This window comes from Lathamus discolor, chromosome 5 (genome assembly GCF_037157495.1).
Source record: "Lathamus discolor isolate bLatDis1 chromosome 5, bLatDis1.hap1, whole genome shotgun sequence".
Classification (NCBI taxonomy): Eukaryota; Metazoa; Chordata; class Aves; order Psittaciformes; family Psittacidae; genus Lathamus; species Lathamus discolor.
Window position 1 is genome coordinate 10,380,870 of NC_088888.1, and position 22,586 is coordinate 10,403,455.

The following is a 22,586-nucleotide window of genomic DNA, read 5'->3' on the forward strand; positions in this document are numbered from 1 at the left end:
AAACAGGGCAAGCCATGTGGCACATCAGCACAGTCCTACCACCTGTGTGTTTGGACCGCTCACAAGATTTTGGCAGCCTGCAGAATGTAATACAGAAGGCTAAATGCCCTCCAAAATTGCTGTATGCATTTCTGATTGAATGCCATGTGGGAGATCTGTACCCTATACACTAGAAACGAGAAAGGGAATGGTAGAAAGGAAGGATACCTAATTAGCTGATTACAAGTGGTCACATCTCCACCGATTCAGTGAAGAGCAACGAATGAATGGTTTTCCAGAGACAACTTGGGATTCGAAGAAACTTCAGGACATGAAAGCTTTCAACACCAGCACTCTGTGCTGTGAAGCATCACCTTACACTTCGTATCAAGCTGAACTAGAAAGCTGGTAATGATAAGTGGGTGAAAAGAGCTAAAAAATAAAAAGAGAGCTCAGACAACTTCAAAATTTAACTCTTTACAACTGCACCTCTGCACCACGGGTATTGCCTGTCTCTCCAGAACACAGCTTGCCTGCCACTTGTTTTGCTCAGGGAAACCTTGGATTGATCTGGCACTTTCATCAACCACAACTCAGAGATGGATGTCAATAGCTGTTATAATTAGTAGAGATTTGGATTAATCTTCCAGTCTATGGCAGCAGAGACTGCACACAGACTGTTCAGGATTGGTCTCAAGTTTAATTACTGAGTTTTATTTGTTATTCTGGCTTGGGGGGAAGATTCCCTATGCTAGGAGAAAGAGGAGTACAAAATGGAACAACAGAGCCAGTTGTTCCATTCTGATCTAATCCTCCCTATGCTGTATAACTATCAGGTATTTACATCTGAAGACTACCATCTTCTCATGCAAGGCAACAGCAAAGGTTATGAGCAATGCTGGGAAGAGCACATCCCAGGTCAAGTGAGCATTTTCAGCTAATCGGAAAATATTATATCCATGTCACTACGCTGACTAGTGCTGGCGACCTGTATCCACACTTGGCAAGAGACCACCACCACCACTGACAGTTTGTTGAAGGGATTACACTCACTATAGCAAGATAGATGGATTATAATAATAATGAAGTATGAAACTGGCACAGGCATGTCTTCCAGGCTCTTCTAGTCTGTTTGAAGGCACAAAACACCTCCAGCCTCAGCGGTGGTGGTGGCGGTACAGAGTATGGAACTCTCTCTCTAGGAGTCAACCATCACTATAAATGCCATGCTTGCCCACTTTTAGAACTAGGGCAGGTTTCACTTCATGCAGACAAATATCTCTATTAGTGTTTCCCAATGAACTCTGGAAGATACTTTCAGATACGATACCTGCTCCGGGCAACAGTTTATCCTGAACAGTGAAGTGGTTCCATCTGTTGCAATATTTTATCAGACTGAAGCCATAAAATCTCTCATTACAAAATTTGCTTTTAGCACTTGGAAAGCTGAAGGCTGGGATCCCAATTATGGCTGAAGAATTGGGGTCATTCCCACCCTGTGATGATGAAACAGCACTCCCAGAGAGCAAAAAAAAAAAGTATGAGCAATGTGATGACAAAAAGGTTCAGAGCAAGTGTCCAGCAGGACAACAGCTTAAAAATTAAGTTATCTACCACCACCACACACAGCTGTGACACAGAACTACTGGGCTCTGAATAGAACTGTGAACAGTCGCTTAACATCCCTACTCTTCTAATTAGTTATTTGTAAGACAGCAGAAAAGATGTCAAAAAGCTTATTATTTGGTAAAGTTCTGCAGATTTTTGCCTGAAGGGTGTTGCTGAAGTGCAAAGCACTAAATTATAACTTAATAAATCAGCATAACTTCTTTGTTCCTGTAGCAATTTGTCTTTCTGCATGTGACACTCAAACAGGTAAGATATTTCCTCTCTTTCACTGAACTGCCACATGTTGCATAGGTTAAAAAGGAAAGATGTAAAAATACTTCATAGATGCAGCCCCTGATTCTACATATCTCAAAGCATATTAGGAAAGCAAAATATGCATATTAGGAGAGCAATATACATCTAAATTGTGGCTGCACTCCTGGCTGATGATTTAAGACTTGACTGAAAGACTAGTAAACTCTATGGACAGATTCATAATCAAGAGGGCTTGAAACAGGCACAGAAAAGACCTCATGCTGGCTGTTGAAGGCATACACCATAGGATACCCATTTTTCTAAACACTGAAACCCTCAGGCTCCACTTAGCTGGTGCTACACACACCTGATGACACTATTCCAGTTGTCAGTACTTCAAGTGTTTTACACATATTGCTGAACTTAGCCTTACGGCACCATGCTTGACAGGTTATTATCTACAGAAGAAAGCAACAAGTATATTTTCAATAGCTGTTTCATCTTTTAAAATCACTTTGGTTTAATTCATATTGTACCTGCTCCATATGTGCTTCCTACAAATATCATTATTAACATCTTTACTGCTATAAATGGTCATGGAAGAGGAATTTTAAAAGAAACAGCATCTGTAGCAAGCCCGTTTTGGTCTCTCTTTTTTGGGAATGATGAACACCATGGGAAAAACCTAATTTCAGAACATCAGGAATGTTGAAGGAAATAAAGGGGGAAATACAAAGACCTTTCTTAGATCACTTTCTGAGTCAAGCTGCTTTATTTCCGGTCAGCTGGACACTGACAGCACCATGTAGTAATACCGTACTTGGATCACAGATTGGGCAGTCACATTTCCTCTACAAAATGACACAGTTTTGTCCCAGTATGTCTTCAGTGCAGTGCTAATTAAGATGTCCTCATTCACACCTGAGCTCCAACATTAACCTACCTTAAGATGGGCAGCCTCATGGCAAATGAAGGCTTGAGTTACTCATTCCACAACAGCGCGCCACTCTCACCCCAGAACTTTTGGGGCTTGCATCTCAACAGCATGGGACTGCAAAGAAATAGTGCCTCAGATCCTCTGCCAGGTGACTGTGAAGAGGAAAAAACCACTCATTTTGAGTACTACAGCAGGATATGCGGGGATGCCACTGTGACTTGCAATCTCAGTGGAAGAAAAAGGGAAGTTAACTATTTTCACTTAATTAGAGTGTTTCACTGCTTTGCCAGAACCATTTCTGACTAGCAATAAAGTACTTAGCATATCTCTTTCAACAAGAAGCATTTTAAAAACACACTGATAAGGCTACACTATAATATCACTAAGATGTTAATGATACTGTTAATGTAAGTTTAATGTAAATATAAATACAGGAATAGTATTGCTGACACTGATTAGACATCCTACTGTCTTGATGCAACATCATTACAGCACGAACCTGAGTAGTACACAAGATTTAAAAGGCAAGCATTGCACAATGGTTCTTTGGAGACTTCTCCAAGGCAACAATGTCCAGCTTCCCATTCTGCCAGGCCACAAAAGCAGTAATTGTAAGAGCAGAATGAAACCAGCGCTAACGGCATTTCTTGATTTCTGCTAACATCAGCCTAGGTCTTCTGTTAGTTCAGAGTGATTTGTGAGTCAAACTGTTAAGGTATTACTTTGACCCCATCTTAAGCCAGCTTGACAGTCTGCCAAACTGAAAAACCTTAAAATAAAACACCATTTCTTCTTCCTGCTTTTTACATAAGCTAATGCAAAAATTGAAAATAGGACCCAACTGCCCCTTGACTCAGTTTCTGGCAGCTTAATGGGGCAAACAAAGAACCAGAAACTTGGTGGCACATCACTTTTGGAACAACTGTTATCTCCAAGACTTTTCAGTTTATACACTCAGAAACTAACACACTTTAAAAAAACCCACAAAAAACCCCACAGATTTTCCTCTATCCCTTTCGCACGTATTTCAAACAAATGTATTTCACACGTATTTGAAGCCAAATTGCAACGTGCAAGTATGTATCAATAATTTCATTCAGAAATCACACGATGGAAACTGAGGTATGCAGTCAGAGCCAACAAAACACATCCTCTCAGAGACAAGCTGGAAGCTGTTTCTTGGGAGCATAAAGGGAGCCAAGTGGTGGACCACTTGGGTCTCCACTAAAGGGAGGCCAGTAGATGAAGACAAAGAAGGGGCACTTCTTCCTCTACGAAGGAGGTTAGAGGAAGAAAGAGAAAAAACAGTCTAACACAGAAACAGCTTTCCACCAGCAACATGTTGATACAGAAACTCTCAATGATATTACAAACTTTCTTCCAAACTGTTGAAGACAAGCGTGATCTCTTGTGCAAGGCCATAAAATTAATTACAGTGTAAGAAGATAATGAAAATAATCAGTGTTCCAAACACACACCCCTCCTGTGTGGAGAGAGGACAGTAGGTGAAACAAAGCATTTAAACAATTCAAAATGTTTAGGCATCATGGGGAAAATGCAATTTGCACTCAGAGCACAAATGCTGTTATTTAGTAATGTCGAACTTTAAAACATAAGGTCTGTAAATTCAGTGTGGGAAACTATCCTTTACTAGATACATCCCACAAGTATCATTTTCACAGTGGCATACCTTCTTCCACTTAAGCACAGTGAAAGCGAAGATATTCACATATTCAGCTAACTATTAGTGTAACCCCAACTACTTATGTAAATCCATCAAGTATCCTAGGGACAACTGCTGCCTCATTCTGTGAAAGTATTAACTTAAATTTATATGGTAGAACTGATACAGTCATAGGCATAAAATGTTATTTCTGCTTACAGAAGAAATACTAACTGTATCTTTCCTTGCCCTTTAATACACACAATTCTCATTTGAAACAATAGCTGAATATGCAATAATAATTTGCAGTGTGAAATACTGTTAATGCGTTTCCTCTGGGAGTTCCTTCTCCAGAATGTAGCAGAAACTACTTTTATTGCTCAAGTTTTCATTACAGAAATGCCATAGTACATATATCTTTAGTCTCCCGTGTAGCTTGCTATAGAGCATGACAAGCTAATGACAAGGCTTTTTTCTTGCCTCCCCCGCCATCCCCCTTTTTTACTATCATCAGTCCACTAACATTTAGATAGATTTACTTTAGAGCAAATAGTAAATGACTAGGAAGCTGTTTCCATTTCTCATTCTCATTCTGATTAATGAGCTGGAGGAACACTCCCTCACTTCCTCTTCCTTCTGTGGTTGAAAACATATTGAGCTTATGCTGCTTCTACACCATACAACCGCATTCCCTAGTAGATTGATGGGACTTTTGTAACACTGATGGCTTTTCCAAAAGGGAATAAGGATCAGCAAAGTCACCCTTCAGCAGTTGTTGCAGGGTGAAGGATGTAAGGAGATACAGTACCAGACTGTTGAAACAGAGTCAGAAAGCAAAAAAGTATGTATACATGAGTGTGTCAAACACCCGCACATATGCAAACTAGGTGCATGAGCTATGACCAGCCCATAAATGAAAAATCGCTTACTCCATATAAAGTCAATCAAAAAAACAGAGAGAAAACAGTAACTTTATAGGAAGTGAAAGAGGAAAGGCCATATATATATATATATATATGGAAGGTACCATAAAGCCCATCCAGTTCCAACCCCCTGCCATGGGCAGGAACACCTTCCACTAGATCAGGTTGCTCCAAGCCCCATCCAACCTGGCCTTGAACACTGCCAGGGATGAGGCATATGTACCCACACACTATGTCTAGTATAATGCATACACAAGGGAGACATACAACAAGGAAGAAAATCAGGAATATCGTATACAGAAAAGAGCAAACATCAAACGTAGCTCGGTAAGTACTGAGTGGCCCAGGAATAAGACTAGAGAGGCTTCTCAGCTACATGAGCTATGAACATCACATTTTCATCATGTTTGATGTCTCCAGTCTTCAGGAACACAAGGCTTTCAAAATTAACAGGATGACCAAAACCACTGGCCTTATTGCCAACTTTTCTTCCTTACAAAGACAACCTGTGGATCTTCAGCTCTGAATAACTATTCTGGTCAAAGAGGGTAACTGTATAAAAAGACCACCAATAAAGGCTATGTCTTTGCCCCTCAAGAACATCCTGAACCTTCCAAGAGGATGTTTAAAACACCTTTTTTGTGGTAAAAAGGCATCTAAACCCATTTTCACACCTAAACACTGAAAAGAAACCACAAACCCAAACCACTCTCCCTAGGGCTGTTGCAGGCAAGGAACAGAAGACAAAGAGACTTTCTGATGGATAATTGAGCAACAGCTGAGTAAAGAATCACATTAGCCTGCAGAATTTATTACCACAGTTTGCTGTGCCAGTGCTGAACAGTCACATTACAATGAATGTTGTTTGTAAAACAAACTCTGTATCAGTCAGTAGATAGTAACTGAGCATGACCATGGCATAAATTATTACAGAAGACTACAAGCAGAAGTCATTAAGAAAAAGTCAAAACTGGGAAAAAGCAGTCATACCAGTCCTAGAAAGAAAACAAGTCAGTAAAAGACAACAAATTTCAGGTTAGAAATCTAGCCATTTGACAGACAACTTCTTTCTCATTAATATATTTGTCCTATACCAGGGTGATTTTTCTCCACAAATTAACTTTACTTTATATGGCACCCTTTGGCTTTGATATTAATTACACTACATTAAGCTCAAAAAACAATTTGTAAAGTCACATCACAGTTGCATTTTAAAGCAAAATATGGCTATTGATTTATCAGCATGTTTTACTTATGCTTTATATAGCTGATCTACAGTATTTCCCTCAGAGTCAGTTCACCATCCAGTTGCATCCTCTTACGATGCCATACATCTGTATGACACAGTCATACACAGGCACTCAAATAGTGGTGTTATTCCTTGTACAAAGGATTTTCCTATGAGCACTCATGAAGATGCTTCTCAAGACATGCAACTTCCACAGCTGAAGAAGACATGCTGTGCCAGAGGGATAAAGAATAATCCCTGTGAAAAAGTACATACAAATGTGGTTGTGCATGAACTAAGGCAGCAAAACGCCATACTGAACAGATAGCAAAGAAGGTATTTGGGTTCAGTCCAAGAAACCAGTGTTTCATCTAGCCTTCCCCAAGGGAAAACACTTAATCAAAATTGAATTGCTACTATTAAAAGTTCTGAATTCATGGAAGATGCAATTTCTGGATAAAAGAAATAGTGCTATTTTCCTAAATTACTTCTGGCTTTTCAGTTGGATACAACATGCTTCACTCATGCTTTTGCCCCCTCCATGACATCCCTGAGACTCCATTATATATTAGGGGTTTCAATCTTCCCAAATGACAGTTTCCACCCTAGCTTTGATGTCCAGCTTCAAAAGGGAGAGCTCTTTTCACTGACCTCCAGCATCTCTCCCAGAATGTAGGCAACGCAGAACACATTCTCCGTTCTGGAACTAAACTGTAGCTTATCCATTGCAGTTAAGCCCTCAGGAATGTCAGAAATGGAAAGCTAGCAAGACATTCACTTGCTTTAAGAGAGAGAGAAATCCAACTCAAACCCATAATATTTAAGTTGACTGCAGAGGCAAATAACTAGAAGAAAAAAAAAAGCCATCAGGATTTTGCAATTTTAATTTCTCTGCTCATTGGAGCTTTCTACTTTAAGGCAATTAAAACCAAGCATCAAAGGCACATGTAATTGGAATTGGGTAGTGATTAATTTGAGAAAGAAATGTTCACAGTTCAGTTAGACCCAATTCAGGCATCCCTGTCCTAGGAATGCAGAGCATCAATGCAATAAGAATTGCTGGGAAGGGCATGGGGAAGAGAACATAGGAAGAGCGTGCGCAATGCCTGTTCCCTGCACAGTAGCAATGTATCCCATGTGCTGCTCATTATGAGGACTCATCTGAGGTGAAGGAGATACACATTAACATCTCTGCTGGAATCAATTCCTTTGACTCTGAAAACCCAGACATAAACATGATTTCTCCCCATTAAAACCTGCACTCTTTCTAGTCAAAATAATGCCATGAAAGCAGTGCTGCTTAGCTGCACTTCTACTGAATACCAACCTCACTAATGATCTGCTAGAATATCTCTTTAATGCTGTATTTTGTCCATCTGTATAGTACCACCTACTTCAGCAGGGTCTTCATGGTTTTAAGAGTCCTTCAGAACACTTGATGAAAGCGCTGCTGGAGAGCAATAGCATCACTTGCCTCATTTGTGTGGGCCTTTCTGTGAAAATTCACTTCAATGAGGACGGTTTCCAAGCCTCTAACAAGCTGATATTTGCATCCTCTTGGCAGAGATGTTCCTCCAGAATTGCACAAGGGAATTCTCAGTGTCCAGCGGTTACCATGAACTGTAGCAAACAGTACCAGACCTGGGTACACAGAAGAACCTGTCCTGTGACTCCTGCAGCCTCTGGACCCAAAATATGTGAAGAAGAAACATACCCCGGTCAAGGGCAAGCAAGACAGGAGCAAGAGACAGGGCGTGAAGATGAGAGAGAGAATGAGACCTACTGAGGAGCTGGAAAGCCTGTTTAGAAGAAAAGCTTGGAAGACAAAACTGGAAAGGAAGAGTATGTTGAAACAGAGGGAGCAGAGAACAAATGCAAAGATATAAAAGAGCTGATGGAAAGACAGAAATTCTGTTGTCTAAGTTTCCAGTTTATTAGGGAAAGAAGTCAGTACAATTGTATAGGTTTTTTCCCCCTTTTGCAATAGAATACTGGCAGTAATCAATAAGTGAAAAGAAAACAAGATGTTCTTGATAAGATAGTAACTGATAGTGGTCTGATTGTTGGTAAACATTGAAGCTGACGGTATCTCTCATTTTGAGAGGGCCTGTTTTACTAGGCACTGTCAACTGCAACTGACTTGATAGTGGCAATCAAAATCCCCTATCTAAAACAGAAATAGTAAGAACAGAGTGAATCCCCTTTCAGATGGCCCAGATACATGCCCCAGCCTTGACCTGAAGAAATTGCCTAAAGGAATGAAAGGAGCCCAAGCTCCCTGAGAGCTAGCTTAAAAAAAAAAAAAAAGAAAAAAAAAGAAGAAAGGAATGAACCTGTGTCAGATCTTATCTCCAGACCTCTAAGAAGTGAGCCTCTGAATAGCTCATCTGGCACAAAATAATAACAAATTGCAATCATCATGGGTTTGATATGGATCTGAATTGTCAAAAGCATTAGCCCACACTTCCCGTACCATGGCCTCCGGAAAGCCAGGCATTTAGAAAGGAGCAGAGATGCAGAAAACAATTGCTAGATTCAAAAAGACTGTCTCCATTCAAACTACAACAATACCCAGATGTATTATCCCATGGTTTTATTTTCTGGTGCAGCAGTACATTTTGCTAGACACTCTTAGGATGTTTAACATCCTAAAAATGATCAGGTCATCCACTGCACTTAACACTCAGATAGCAATCTTCTAACTAAAGCTATCTTCACATCTGAGCAAGCACATTGCACAGGGAAAGCTCTTCTGCACTTTTTATCTCTTCTGCTGAAGAAAAATCAGATTGTTTGGCTTCTTTATTAAAAAGTATTTCAATATAAATATTTTGATAAAATCTTCCCATTTATGTAATTTTGTTCTATTATAAAGGCATCATAATAACTGGCCACTGATGTGAATAGAAGAGCTGGTCTCATTTACTCCACTGCTTGTATTCTTTGCTAGATGAATTGAAGTCCTAAAACCTTTAGTGCCTTGTGAAAGATTTCAACTTCAGCCAATCTTCTGTAGTCTCATCCCCATGAGAAGTTCATCAAGGATGGCAGACTGTGCTGCTGGTTCAAGTCCCAGTTTAGAATAGCTTTGCCTTGTCAAAAGGAACTTTAATATGTGTCTTTGTGGCCTCAATCCATCAGCATGAACAGCACACCAAGCCAGGGATGAGCAGGAAAAGCTCCAATTACATTCAGTAAACAAACTTCACTGCTGCTATTTCCAGTAGAAAATCATATTTAGTCAGCCTGATACAGAAGGCAATAAATATCATAAGGTTACAGACTGACGTTTATGAAGAGCTGGCAACTGTACTCGGCAATTCAGACAACTCAATGTCCATAAAGAAAACCAGATGAACACAAGCCCTGCAAACAGGTAGGGAAAAGGCAAGTACTTCCAAATGTGATAGGGGTGACTGCTCATTCCAGTATATGAGAAACCAAAATGTTACTGTGCAAGTCATGAATGTGCATGGCTTCACTATATTGATTCATTTTAAGGAAAAAGCATTATCCAGCACAGTATGGGGAAAACCTTTCTGCCAGAGTGCACAAGTCAAGAAATAAGCTGTATAAAGCAGTGTATAAAGCAGATCTGACAACCCTGGCTGGTTTTTGCCAGACCAGCCACTGACATTAAGGGTTTGCCACTGCCAGTACAAAAGAGCCCTTAAGACAGTATTTTGTCACAGGAATCTAATTTCTACTATATACCAGACATGTGCCATGGAAAACAACAAAACTGCAAAGCAAAGGTAGCTGTTTGACAGGAAAATGACAGAAAAATTCTTTCAGGCATTAGCAGTACTCTTTAATCAATATGGTACAAGAAAAAAACCCTGGAAAATGCCTCACCTTCACAGTGGTGTCAAACACCACAGTCATCACTGTATTCCAGCAGAAAGTAAGCCTGTTCAGTACTTTCCTCAACCACTGAAAAGAACCCCAAAACACCCTCCTCTGCCACCTCAGAGACATCAGAATCTAAATATTTACTTAGCCTTTATTTCTTTTGATTTCCACCTAAGAATTTACTGAGAATTAGCTTGCAAATTTCTGTGGAATAAATCTTTGCTTTCTTTTTTTTTATAAAATCATCAAATCCTACACTGGTTTGGGTTGGAAGGGACCTTAGACATCACACAGTTTTGACATCCTGCCACAGGCAGGGACACCTTCCACTAGACCAGGTTGCTCCAACCCCTGTCCAGCATGGTCTTGAACACTGCCAGGGATGGGGCAGCCACAGCTTCTCTGGGCACCCTGTGCCAGCGCCTCAGCACCCTCACAGGGAAGAATTTCTTCCTAATGTCTCATCTCAATCTCCCCTCTGTCAGGTTAAAGCCATTCCCTGCCGCCCCACCCCTGGCAGCGTCCAAGGCCAGGTTGGACGGGGCTTGGATGGAGCAACGCAGTCTAATGGAAGGTACCCCTGCCTGTAGTAAAGGGGTGGAACTGGAAGAGCTTTGAGATCCCTTCCAACTCAAACCATTCTATGCTTCTGCGACTCTGTAACCCTGTGGTGTGAGTCAAGAAACAGAACTGAGAGAATTTAAGAGCAACACTGGAAAACCTGGACTAGAATGCAGAAACAACTGCATTACCATTACACAGACCCTCTTAGCAGCTGGATGGTTCAAGGACATAATTTTTAAGTTTTGCAAGGTTATCAGCACCTAGTTCATAATTTCTCTCTGAATTTGAAGGGAGGAATACTACCTTGTAAATCTTTTATAGTACATACTACGGCAGGGTAGATTTGCCTTGGATAAGGAGGAGATTCTGAAGCATTAGCAAGGAAAGCCCCAAGGAAATTGCTCCAATGTGGGACAGCCACAGAGGAGGTTGCACAGAACTCCAGAGGTTTTTAAGGTCAAAAATAAGTAGGAGATACAGAAAGCAATTATACCGCAGGCTAGTTACAAAGCTCTGCCAACAGCATAATGACAGAGAGCTTAGCTTCAGGAGAGAAGAAAAATAACTAGAAACAAGGCTGGCAATATTAATGAGGCATGTTGCCTAGTTTCTGGAAACAAACGTTGGAAGCCTTTTGGCTGTGGGATGCTAGATAGTAAAAGGATCCTGAAAAGACTGCTTGCAATGCTGTATAATAAGACGGGACACCTAAACGAAGAACAGAAAGATGACAGTGTGTGTGTGCCTGGGAAGAGGAGGCTGGTGTGTGTATGTGTGGCAGGTTGTTTGCTTGCTCAGGTTTTAAGAAGCTGAAATTCACCCTGGCATGGCTACACTGACAGGAGTGCAACATGGACTAGCATCAACGTGGGGCTGTAAAGATTAGTTTGGGATGACTTTTAAAAATTGAAGGAGAAGCCTCAGGTAGAGAAGAAAACAAGAGATCTATAAAACATGGGAAACAAGTTAAAGGAATGAGAGAAGGGGGGAGAGTGAGAAATCCAGACTTTGGAAAGTAAGAATAGCAGAACAAGCAGAAAAGAGGAGCCTGCAAACAATTCTGAAGGGCACAACATATAAAAACTTAAGATTGTTGTGCCCAGGATTTGGACAGTATAAAAGCTGGATTAGGGTGTTGAGGGTAGTCTGAAGGAATCTTTGGTTTCGAAAGAACAAATACCCAAACCAGCCACTTTTATGGATGCCTCAACTCTCACCGTGGTGACTCTGGCACCATTTCTACAGGGTCAGATGCTCCAGCCTCTGGGGTTTCATGCACAGAAGCAGCTCCCAGAGCCCACAGAGGTTACCAACAGCTGCTGTGCTTATTCAGTAAGCCACGAGGCTCCTTGTACCAACGCACACTGGGCACCCAGCTCACCCTCCTCTATGACAGCGTGCTCAACAATACATTAAAGAGGCAGAAAAAGCTACTCCACTATGTAACCACAAACCTGAATTTCACCCTTAAGTTTATCTTTCTTCTACTGTTCCATTCTTTACACATTAAGTAATTTGCTTCTGTAGTAAGGCAAATTTTGATGTTTGACAAAAATTTTCCTCATTTGCTACTTTCACTGCAACTTTAAAATGGCTTTTTTCCCCTGTCCTTTTTTATCATTGTAATTGGAAGTAGACCACACAACTTTGGCCTTCCCATTTGCATTTGAATCCCACAAACATAATAAAAGACAGCACTGCCACACAATAACTGTCTGATAATATGTATTACAAGACAAGAAAGAACACTTCCTCCCTCCCCTAATGCTCCAAACTGATTTCAAATCTGTTTGATTGGGACTGTAATCAACTGCTAAAACCCCCAAAAAGTAATTGCAATTACTCATTACTGAAATTACATTGTTTGGCTTCAGTTCATTCAAGAGATTGTACAATACTGTTGCTTCACAATATAATATACCTCAATAGTGAATGTCACTCAAAAGCCAGTTTCTGGAAATATTCATACATTATTCTTTGCAATAAATAGTTCACTTCCATATACATGTCTGTAAGAGGAAATAAACTGCTACAGTCCAATCTCTATTGACAATGCAGTAAATTCTTCTGGAGCAGGTTGAAGCTCCTGCTTTGTTGTACTGGAGGTTACATGCTAAATTAAGGCACACTCTAAAGCAAACCAGTGCTGCATAAAGTCTACAAAAAGGATCCAATAATACAACACTTCATCAGCAGCAAAACCCACTAAGAAGTTTACAGCAGAAGTGTATTTACCTCTAGTGCTAAAGTAAAAACTTCATCTACATAATCTAGCACTCAAGTGGAATGGGAAAACAATCTTTCCACATCTGCAGACTTTTTTCTATCAGGTTCATACTGTTGAATAAAGCTTTGAAAGGCACCATTTTACCTTACGCATTCTGAAGGATTTTGATTTAAATCCCCTCATCTACTGAAAACAAACTAGCAATGAACTCCTCATGGTGCCACAACCAAAAGTGTTAAAGCTTTCTTCAGATCTAGACTTGAGATACAAACCCAAGGTTTTTCAGGTGGACAGGAAAAAAAACTTCTTTCCAAATACAAGCACCTGCTATGGAAAGGAGTGATTCTTCACAGGTATTAAGGACAGTACCTTTTGAAAGGGGAAGGCAGAAAAGAAACACCAACATCTGCCTCTCCTTCACTTTTTCTTTCTTTGCATATAATTTGACAGACTGAAATGGACTGAAAGCTGGCTAGTGGATAGCAGCAAGGGTAAAGAGTAAATGCTAATTTTCTATCTAGAACAACTGAAGTTTCTTCCCTAAAAGTGGTGCCTGGCCACCAAGACAGGAGAGCTTAGTTTTTAATGAATCCATAAATAGAGATCATTTTCCTGGATTACTTGAATTTCTTTAGTGTATAGACTGAACAACTTAAACACCTTATCTAGAATCCTCCGAGAGTAAAATGTGCTATAAATTTTTTGCAACATTTTGATGCATAAAAATGAGCTGAAGTCCCCATAAGAAGTACCCCAAATACACACAATTTGGTCTTTGCTGTTGGACAATTTGGACCATGTTGTAGCCCAGGTATGTTCAAAACAAAGGCTTGAACATAGTAAAGCGTTTTTCCAAGGAGGAGAAGAAAAAGAAATGCCAAGCAAATTCATATTACCACTAACCTGAGGAAGGTATTTTTAAGGTTAAAGGGCTCCAAGAAAGTAAATGCTTTCTACTAAGCCCATGGTCTGCAAGACAAACTAGTAAAGCTATTAGAAAGGAGAAAAAAGGAGGGAAAAGAGGGAAGAGCAGGGAAAGAGTAGGGAAGGAACAACATTAGTACACTAGTACAAGAAATAACCTTCAGACTTCAAGCCCTAAGGTCAAATGTGACAGATGCTAGTGGTTCCTTCATATATTTTTCTTGACATCTATGCAATCAATCTCAGGTGAAGTTGTAGATGCCAGAAAGGGAATAGCCTATCATGACTTGTAGTAACCTTCAAAACCAGGTGCTCTTTCTCTGTTGGGAGTGCCCTGTGCAGAAATATACACGTGCCTACTAAAGTACTGGCTATTTGTAGTTGTAGTATTTTATGGCATCCTTGCTCATGCATGCATGTTCAGATCTCAGATTTTATTTAAGAGTGACCTTTTAATACACATAGAATCATAGAATAGTTAGGGTTGGAAAGGACCTCAAGATCATCTACTTCCAACCCCCCTGCCATAGGCAGGGACACCTCACACTAAACCATCCCACACAAGGCTTCATCCAACCTGGCCTTGAACACCGCCAGGGATGGAGCACTCACAACCTCCCTGGGCAACCCATTCCAGTGCCTCACCACCCTAACAGGAAAGAATTTCCTCCTTATATCCAATCTAAACTTCCCCTGTTTAAGATTTAACCCGTTACCCCTTGTCCTGTCACTACAGTCCCTGACGAAGAGTCCCTCCCCAGCATCCCTATAGGCCTCCTTCAGATGCTGGAAGGCTGCTATGAGGTCTCCATGCAGCCTTCTCTTCTCCAGGCTGAACAGCCCCAACTTTCTCAGCCTGTCTTCATACAGGAGGTGCTCCAGTCCCCTGATCATCCTCGTGGCCCTCCTCTGGACTTGTTCCAGCAGTTCCATGTCCTTTTTATGTTGAGGACACCAGAACTGCACACAATACTCCAGGTGATGAGTCTTCAGATGAATTCCAGGTTTTGTTAAGGTTATAGACTAGTCTAGAGGTCCTACTCACAGCTCAAAAAAATCACATAAAGCTTGTATAATCCTTTATGTAGTTTGTGTAGTTATACTTAAGACAAAAGATGTATAGTTCAGTACCAACAATTCTATAAAAGGGATTATACAATCAAGCAGGAAATGTAGGATAGATGTCAGAAGTGAACTCAATCCAGCATTTCAAACCTTATCTTTTGAACCTAAATCTGAAAAATGCCGTCATCCTGGTATTCCAGCTGAAGTAGCTGATCTGAGGATATCCCTCACCTGCCCTCTTTAGAAAGGCCTCAATTACCTTCAGTCGTGTAAAGAGTGTTACATCATTTTTGGGGGCAAGAACATAACAGTTACTGATGAGGGTGGACTAAACTGAAAGACCAAATTCAAGTTACGTTGTCATTTGTTATAGGTTTACTAAAAAGGCTGTTTTCATATATAATATAGAACAATGCAACTTGCTATTAATAGTGCAGGTAGAGATGTGAAATAATGGTAATTAAAATGAATAATGCTATTTTTGTCTATGTGCAACTCTAACTTCTCCAAAATGCACAGATCTAAGAAAGACAAATAATCCCATACTACAAACTCTGACCTTGTTAACAGGTTTTCCTTTGTGTTTTCCCCACTCCACTAAGCACAGTTACAATCTTGCAAATAAGATTGTATAACAACTTTACAATTATAAATTTAACAGATGGGAAAACAAGTAAGAGGTGAAATGAGATCAGTGGCCACAGTGACAGGCTAACAAGCACCCAGAATTCAACATTTTAATCGTGGAAGTAACTGCTTTGATAAATAACCAATATGCTACGTAAACGTATTTGCTGCCTCCTCATCTCCAGTTACATAGGAGAGGAATTACACTAAGTAGCAACAAGAAAGGATTATATACACACCATGGGAGTGGGAAAACAGCTAAAGACAGTATCCCACATCTTGCAGCAACTGAGATAAATCAGGAAGTGCTGTGCTCCCTGGGAGGAATTCCAGCAACTCTTTGCCATTACAAAGGGTCAACAGCACTGCACCAATTCCCTCCTTGTGTCTTTTGCAAGTGCTTGTAGAATTCAACAGATTGCAAGAGATGCCAGAAGAGATTAGCCAGATCAGAAACACATCCACAATGTCAGATCATCTGGAGGCTCTATCATGCAACAAATCTGATTCTAAGAGAATACAGTGATCTGTTGTTCCATGTAGAGGAGTCCTACTGATTGCTTACAAATTAAATTAGAGAAGGTCTAACTAAAGGCGTTCCAAACCCCACAGATTAAATATACAGAGTAAGATCTTTCTGCTCTTTAAAAGAATAGGTATACAATCCTGTTGAACTGAAAAACAAGGACATAATTATCTTCTGAGTAAGCAAGCATTGTTATAAATATTTTGTAGGAAAGTTATTACTGTACTTTGCAATGTTTCTGTATAATACAAAAACAAGCATCCCTTTGCAATCCTCTGGTGTTTCATCACTGAAGAACCATTTGCAGCTATCACTTCTGGCACATCCTTCCTGGAGTCTGTTCCATCTGCCCTATCCTGCTGCTATGTAAAGCATCTTAAATTATAGTTAGCTTTCTTCCTACATGTGATAGCTCAGCTGCAGTGAAATATGTCAAGTAAGAAAATAAAACAAATATGCATCTTCCAGACAACAATCTCTGTAATGACTATGCCTCATTATGGAATTGGTACAATTCTAGTCCACAGGCTTGGGTTATTCTTTTCTAGAAAGAGTGATACCAGAGGACAGAACAGAATATCCCTGGTTCTACCTTTGAGGCTTTATGCTTGCTGAGTGTCCGCTGAAATCATACCTGGTATTCTGCACACAAACACATCAGGGCTGAACCCTGGTAAAAATAAATAGTGGGTCCTATGCTGTGTCTACCTGAGTAATGACATTTCATAGCTTTACATATGTTCTACTTAAAATCAGCTCCAAGTGCTGTCAACCAAAACCTTTCTTGCCTGGTTTCACCATGAGTGAAATAGCAATACCTGTTGGCATCTACTTCTTTTTCTCTTGTAAATGTAGGTGAACTGTGAAGACCTTGAAAGATACTAATATATGTAATTCAGGTTATGCAGTTAAAAAGGAAAAAGAGTAAAAATGACACTGACAATGTGCAAAGGTCAAGATACAAAAAAATCCACCCTGGAATTAAGTTATTGCTTTACCACACTTCAGGTGCATTTGTTTCAATACAGCATCCTCTTCCTGCTATGAGCTTGATTTGAAGCAATGTCATGGACTTACTACTGCACATACAAGTCACTGGCAACTACACACACATTACACCTCTTGTTTGCAAAACAATACCTAAAGTGCATAGAATCAGAGAAGTCACTCATGAAACTTTAAAGTGGTTTTATTTCTAGCACAGGCTCATCACTGGGGAATTCAATTACCTTATGCCCTGAGCTAAAATCCTTATAGCATTTTAGGAATCATTTGGTTATAGCAGGGTCAAAGAATTCATTACAAAACAGTACAATCCTTTGCAATTTCCAAGACAAAATAAAATATTCAACAGAACAGATTTCCACTGCAGGAAATTCTAGCCCATTTAAGAACTTTACTGAATTATTCTTGGCTTCTGATCAGCTATTCTTGATTCCCATCTAAAGAAAAGAAGATTTTTACAAAAGTGCAGGTATTGTTATCAGAGCTGGGCTAATCCAATATTACTGCTCCAAACGCTTTGGGGGTAGATACTTAACTATCCCTGTGTGACATTTTTGACGCCCAATAGCAGAGCCTTTCTGCATTGCTGGGCTGGGGAATGAGCTACTACCTGTCACAGTGAAGAGAGAAGACCAGAGGGGAGAAACTTAACAAGTTGCTCCAACTGCAGTTTTATAGCACACAGGGTACCAAGGAGTCAGCCATACAAAACCATGAAAGCCACAGACACAACCTTACTACCCTACAAGCCACATAAATACTGTTGGGGAGCAAGCTGCACTTCTTACAAGTGCATGGGACAGTCAAGCCATAACCAAAACCACCTTCTTTAGAAGCACAGTCCCTCTTTACTATTGTGACGATCTCCATCTGCAACACACAGCTGAGTAGTGTTATTATCTCCAGCAGATGGCAAAGGTAGGCATTTGTTATCGTAGTTAAAGTCATCTTTCCTTTCCCTTCAAGGCTGCTTACATTTGGCACTTCCCTGTGCTCCTTATGAGTTCTGCCTGCCCACAGATCCAAGCTCGAGCTACTCCATGCAGCACAGCAAAGCATTTTGCACACAGCAATATTCCCTGCAAGTGCCAAGGAACAGTGGCACTGCCAATGCAGGAGGCACTTTGCACAAAGCATGTTTATTAGCTGTGACACAGAGCGCAACATTTGCAAGGAGCTAAGGAAGAAGACAGCTGCTGCAACTCCTCTAATTACCTTTCCCCAGACAGCAACCAGAATTTACAATTTGTACGATGTTGCTGGAACTAACTATGATCTAGATCCACACACAAGCTCCCCTCCTCACTTTTACAGGCCATGTGTTACATGAAAATTAGAACTATTCAAACTGTTCCTGTGAATTAGATTATCTCCTGTAAGGTTTTTTTATTGTGCATTCTCTTTTTGCTACTGGAAAATACAGAATTTGCTGCAGACAGTAATCACATAATCACATCTTGTTACAAGCACCAGCCAGCAGGACTTGCTGTTAGCAACTCTATCACATCAAAACAAAGAACATTTGAAATGCTCGGTAAGAATTATGCTTCTTAACACACATTTCACAGCAGAAGTAAAATATAAAAAGAAAAAAACAGTATATAGAACAGGTAGCACATCAGCCTCACATACATCCAAATTCAATTCTATGTTAGTCCGCTACTATAGCATTTACTGTGTTCAGCTCTTGCTGGTTTGCTCCTCACCAAAACTTGAAAGAATGCACAGGAAGTCTGACAAATTAAGACACCGTCAACAATTAAAATGAACTGCACAAAGAGGATAAAGCATTTCAAACAGTTGCAGCCATTAAAGATCAAAAGCTTTTCAGTAGCTCTGAGCTGCTTTATTGACAAGACAGCATTAAAAAAAAAAAAAAAATCACAAGTGCAAGACAATACTTAAAATGTATGCAGAGAGGTGAAACTGCAAAGGTTCAGGAGATATTTTAAGGCCAAATGTATATGTGGGTAAAGAAGTAGTAAAAAGAAATTGAAGCAAATTAGACAGAAAAGCTTTAAACTTGGATGAGTGTCCACTCTAGATCTGTACTTGCAAGCACTGAGAACAAAGATGATGTTGACTCAGAGACTCACTGTTACATGGACCCAGTACTTTGCTGATGCTTTGTGTAATAAGCACCAATCTCCAGCTTCTACAATAATTTAAATACATGCAAGACAAGCATCTACTCAGTGTGGTGTCTTGCTCCCCTTAGTAGTATGTGCAGCATGCATTTTGTGTCACAGTCGTGATTCTTCTCACTCAAGCTGTGAGTCAAATGAGAAGATGAGACTTACCCATGTTTCTCTGGGCTCTCCACTGATAAGATTTCACCACTGCTTTCATCAATGGGAAGGACACGAGCAATATATTCTCCGCTCTGCTGGTAAAACTTATAAACAGCCACTTGAACTGTGCATTGGTCACCGCTGCTTCTCAGCCAAGGGCTCAGGATGACAGGGCTTGGCCTCTCTGACGCATTGAGAAACAGAAACGAACCTAAACAGACAAGGCAACAAGAAAGCCTTAAGAACACAGAAAACCAAACCAAAATCTTCACAGAGTGCAGATGAACACTTGTAATTTTTATGCCACAGCTCACTCTGCAACCGTTTCATACTGCCCAGTCAAAGATTATCTTTGTCAACTGGTCTGGAAAGTTTGCCCGTTTTGTATTAAGCCCATTAAGATCCTCCCAGGCAGGCAACATTTCAACTCTCCTTTGAACAGTTCAAAACAACCATTACATTTAGATTTACCTCCCAGAAGAAAAGGCATGAAATGGGAAAAACTATAAATATCAAGGGCAGAGAAAAGCAACAAACAGTAACAATAAAACTCAATCAACCAAGAGACTTCCAAAGTTAAATCCAGGCAGGTGAATAAGGAGTTTTAGGTTCAGATTCTTATTTTCACGTGCCTATTCTTCCTGCACTTCATCCCCATCTCTAACTTCTCAGGTGTCGTCCAAGGCCAAATATTATGGCCTTGGGTCAATGGGATCCTGATTTGATAGCTCTGATATGATGATATTTTATACCCATTTCTCTTACCCAAATAAAGAGAACAAATTCAATAGCTTTACTTTTGCTCTTCTATAAACAGAGAAGTGCAGCATTTTTAAGTCATTAGAGTCAGGATAAAGGCCTGACATAGTTTTATTTCTTCAGCAATTCATTCTAAAGTATTAATTTTATATGTAACTAATCCACATTACACATTTCATTATTATCCAGTACATTGACTCCCTTGGCCTAATTCTATTTCAATACAATCTAAGGCTTATCCACTGGGACAGAGATAATGCATTTTCATCACACTGTTGCTCATTTTCAGGTAAGTCAAATTGCTCCCTTTTGGCATCTGACTAATTTACCAGTTCATCCACAGAGCAAGCACACTGGGCTGGGTAGTTAGTTGGTAAATGCAAGGTGCAGTTAGGTAAATGAAAGGGACCAACTCCTGAAGCAAGAAAAATTGTGATATCCCACAGATATTAGCAAGACCCGTCAGATAATCAGGACAATGAGATTTCATTTCCTGAAGCCTCCATTAATAAAACCTTTCCATTAATACTTAAAACATGAAGATCTGATTAACAGTTTAATTTCATAGAGGGAGAAACTAAGGCTTATCAGGGCTGTAATTTAAACCTCTTTGTAACAGTGTGCTGTGCATACATTTTAGCAGGAGGAGCAGCTTGGTTTTGTAAATACCAAAGCTGAATCTTCAGGTAAATGATCTTCCAAATCACTGAGCATGGCTCAGCTGAGATCCAGGGTGTCTAAGAAATCCTATGTCAGGGCCACAAATGGATCCTGCTCACCTTCACCTTGGTGTCTAAGTTGTGACCATCAGCCACTCTGAGCTTCTATGGTAATTCATCTCAACCTAAAAAAGATCTGGCGACTTGTCCTTTGGTTGTTCTCACTTCTCTCCACTAAACTGAGTGTCAAGAGCACAGACTGGAATGTCTCCCTACCAGATGCCAGTTTAGAACAGGGCAGTTGTGCTTGTGCTCATGCTCACTGAGGTTCCCTCTGAAAAAGTCTGATCTGGCAACTCATCTCAGGTCACACACAGGGTAATATTGGAAGGGCTAAAAATGCACCCTGCATTCCTGCCAACCACATTTCCCTCCTATACACACATTTCTCATAGGCAGCATTTTTGCCATACTAGTCAAAAAATAGTGTTCTTGACACTGGCATATCTAAAACGAGAAAAAATTTGTACCGAAAGAAACACACAGAAATACATGAGGTACAGTCTGCTTAGATTGAGGTTTGTAAACAGAGGAGTGACATGTAGCCATAGCATTTGGGGTTTTTTAATAACAAGATTTCTTTATGTGTAACAATAGCCTTTAATCCAGTTACTAACAGAACGGTTTGATGAGTTTAAATAAACTCTGTTATTGTCACTGGTTACATATACACAGTATTTTTGCTGGTCAGTAAAATAAAACCAAAAACCCAGCCACATGTTTCATCCTTCCCTGTCTCCCCCTTCTGTTGAAAACAAAAGAGAATTAGAGCACTAAATCTTGTGGGTTTAATTGTACCATTCCCATAAGAACACTGAAATCTGTGACATGAAGGGGAGTGCAGAGACTTCTGCTGGTGGCAGAAAGACACTAAGCACTGCAATAACTGCTGATGGTAACTTGCCAGGTGCAAGAGCCATTTGCTTATCTTGCTGCCTTGCAACAGGGAGTCAGATTTTGAAGTAACAAATAAATAAAGGCAGCTCTCATTTCCTTCCAGTTGTTCTAAATAAAGACAGCTTCCAAGGGTAGTCCCTCTTATGCCCTGACTAGGGGCCAAGTTTGAAACGTCAGTAAAGTCTAGTAGTAGACAAGGCTAGCTGCTACAGCACATTTGAGAGACAGTCACTAAGCCGTTTGGTTTGGCTTTTATATTCCTACTCTGTTTACAGGGCTCACACTTTGCAGTTGTGGCTTATTACCCATCCTATGGCCAGTTTTCCCTGCTAAATCACACTGCTAAAAGGACTACAATTGCCACGGTGGGGACTACCCTGGCACACCTCCCAGGACGATGGGAGGAACAGCCCCACACTTGCTGTGAGCAGTCTATGGGTGCACAAGGATTTAGGAGGGGACGCAGCCAGGACAGCTGACCCCAAGTGACCCAAGGGCTATCCCATACCATATGGTATGCTCAGCATATGAGGCTGG

The 22,586-nt window shown here is 40.4% G+C and overlaps 1 protein-coding gene across 4 annotated transcripts in view; it reads right to left on the reverse strand.

Annotated features, from left to right (window-relative positions):
• ALK (ALK receptor tyrosine kinase) overlaps nt 1–22,586 on the reverse strand; it is a 317,234-nt gene that overhangs the window by 151,762 nt on the left and 142,886 nt on the right. For all 4 annotated transcript variants that reach the window (XR_010612843.1, XR_010612847.1, XR_010612844.1 and 1 more), the window contains one exon: nt 19,684–19,885. Coding sequence is in view for 1 of the 4 variants with exons in the window: in XM_065679710.1 (XP_065535782.1) it covers nt 19,684–19,885 (202 nt within the window). In the remaining 3 variants the exon portion in view is untranslated. The remainder of the gene's footprint in view (nt 1–19,683; nt 19,886–22,586) is intronic.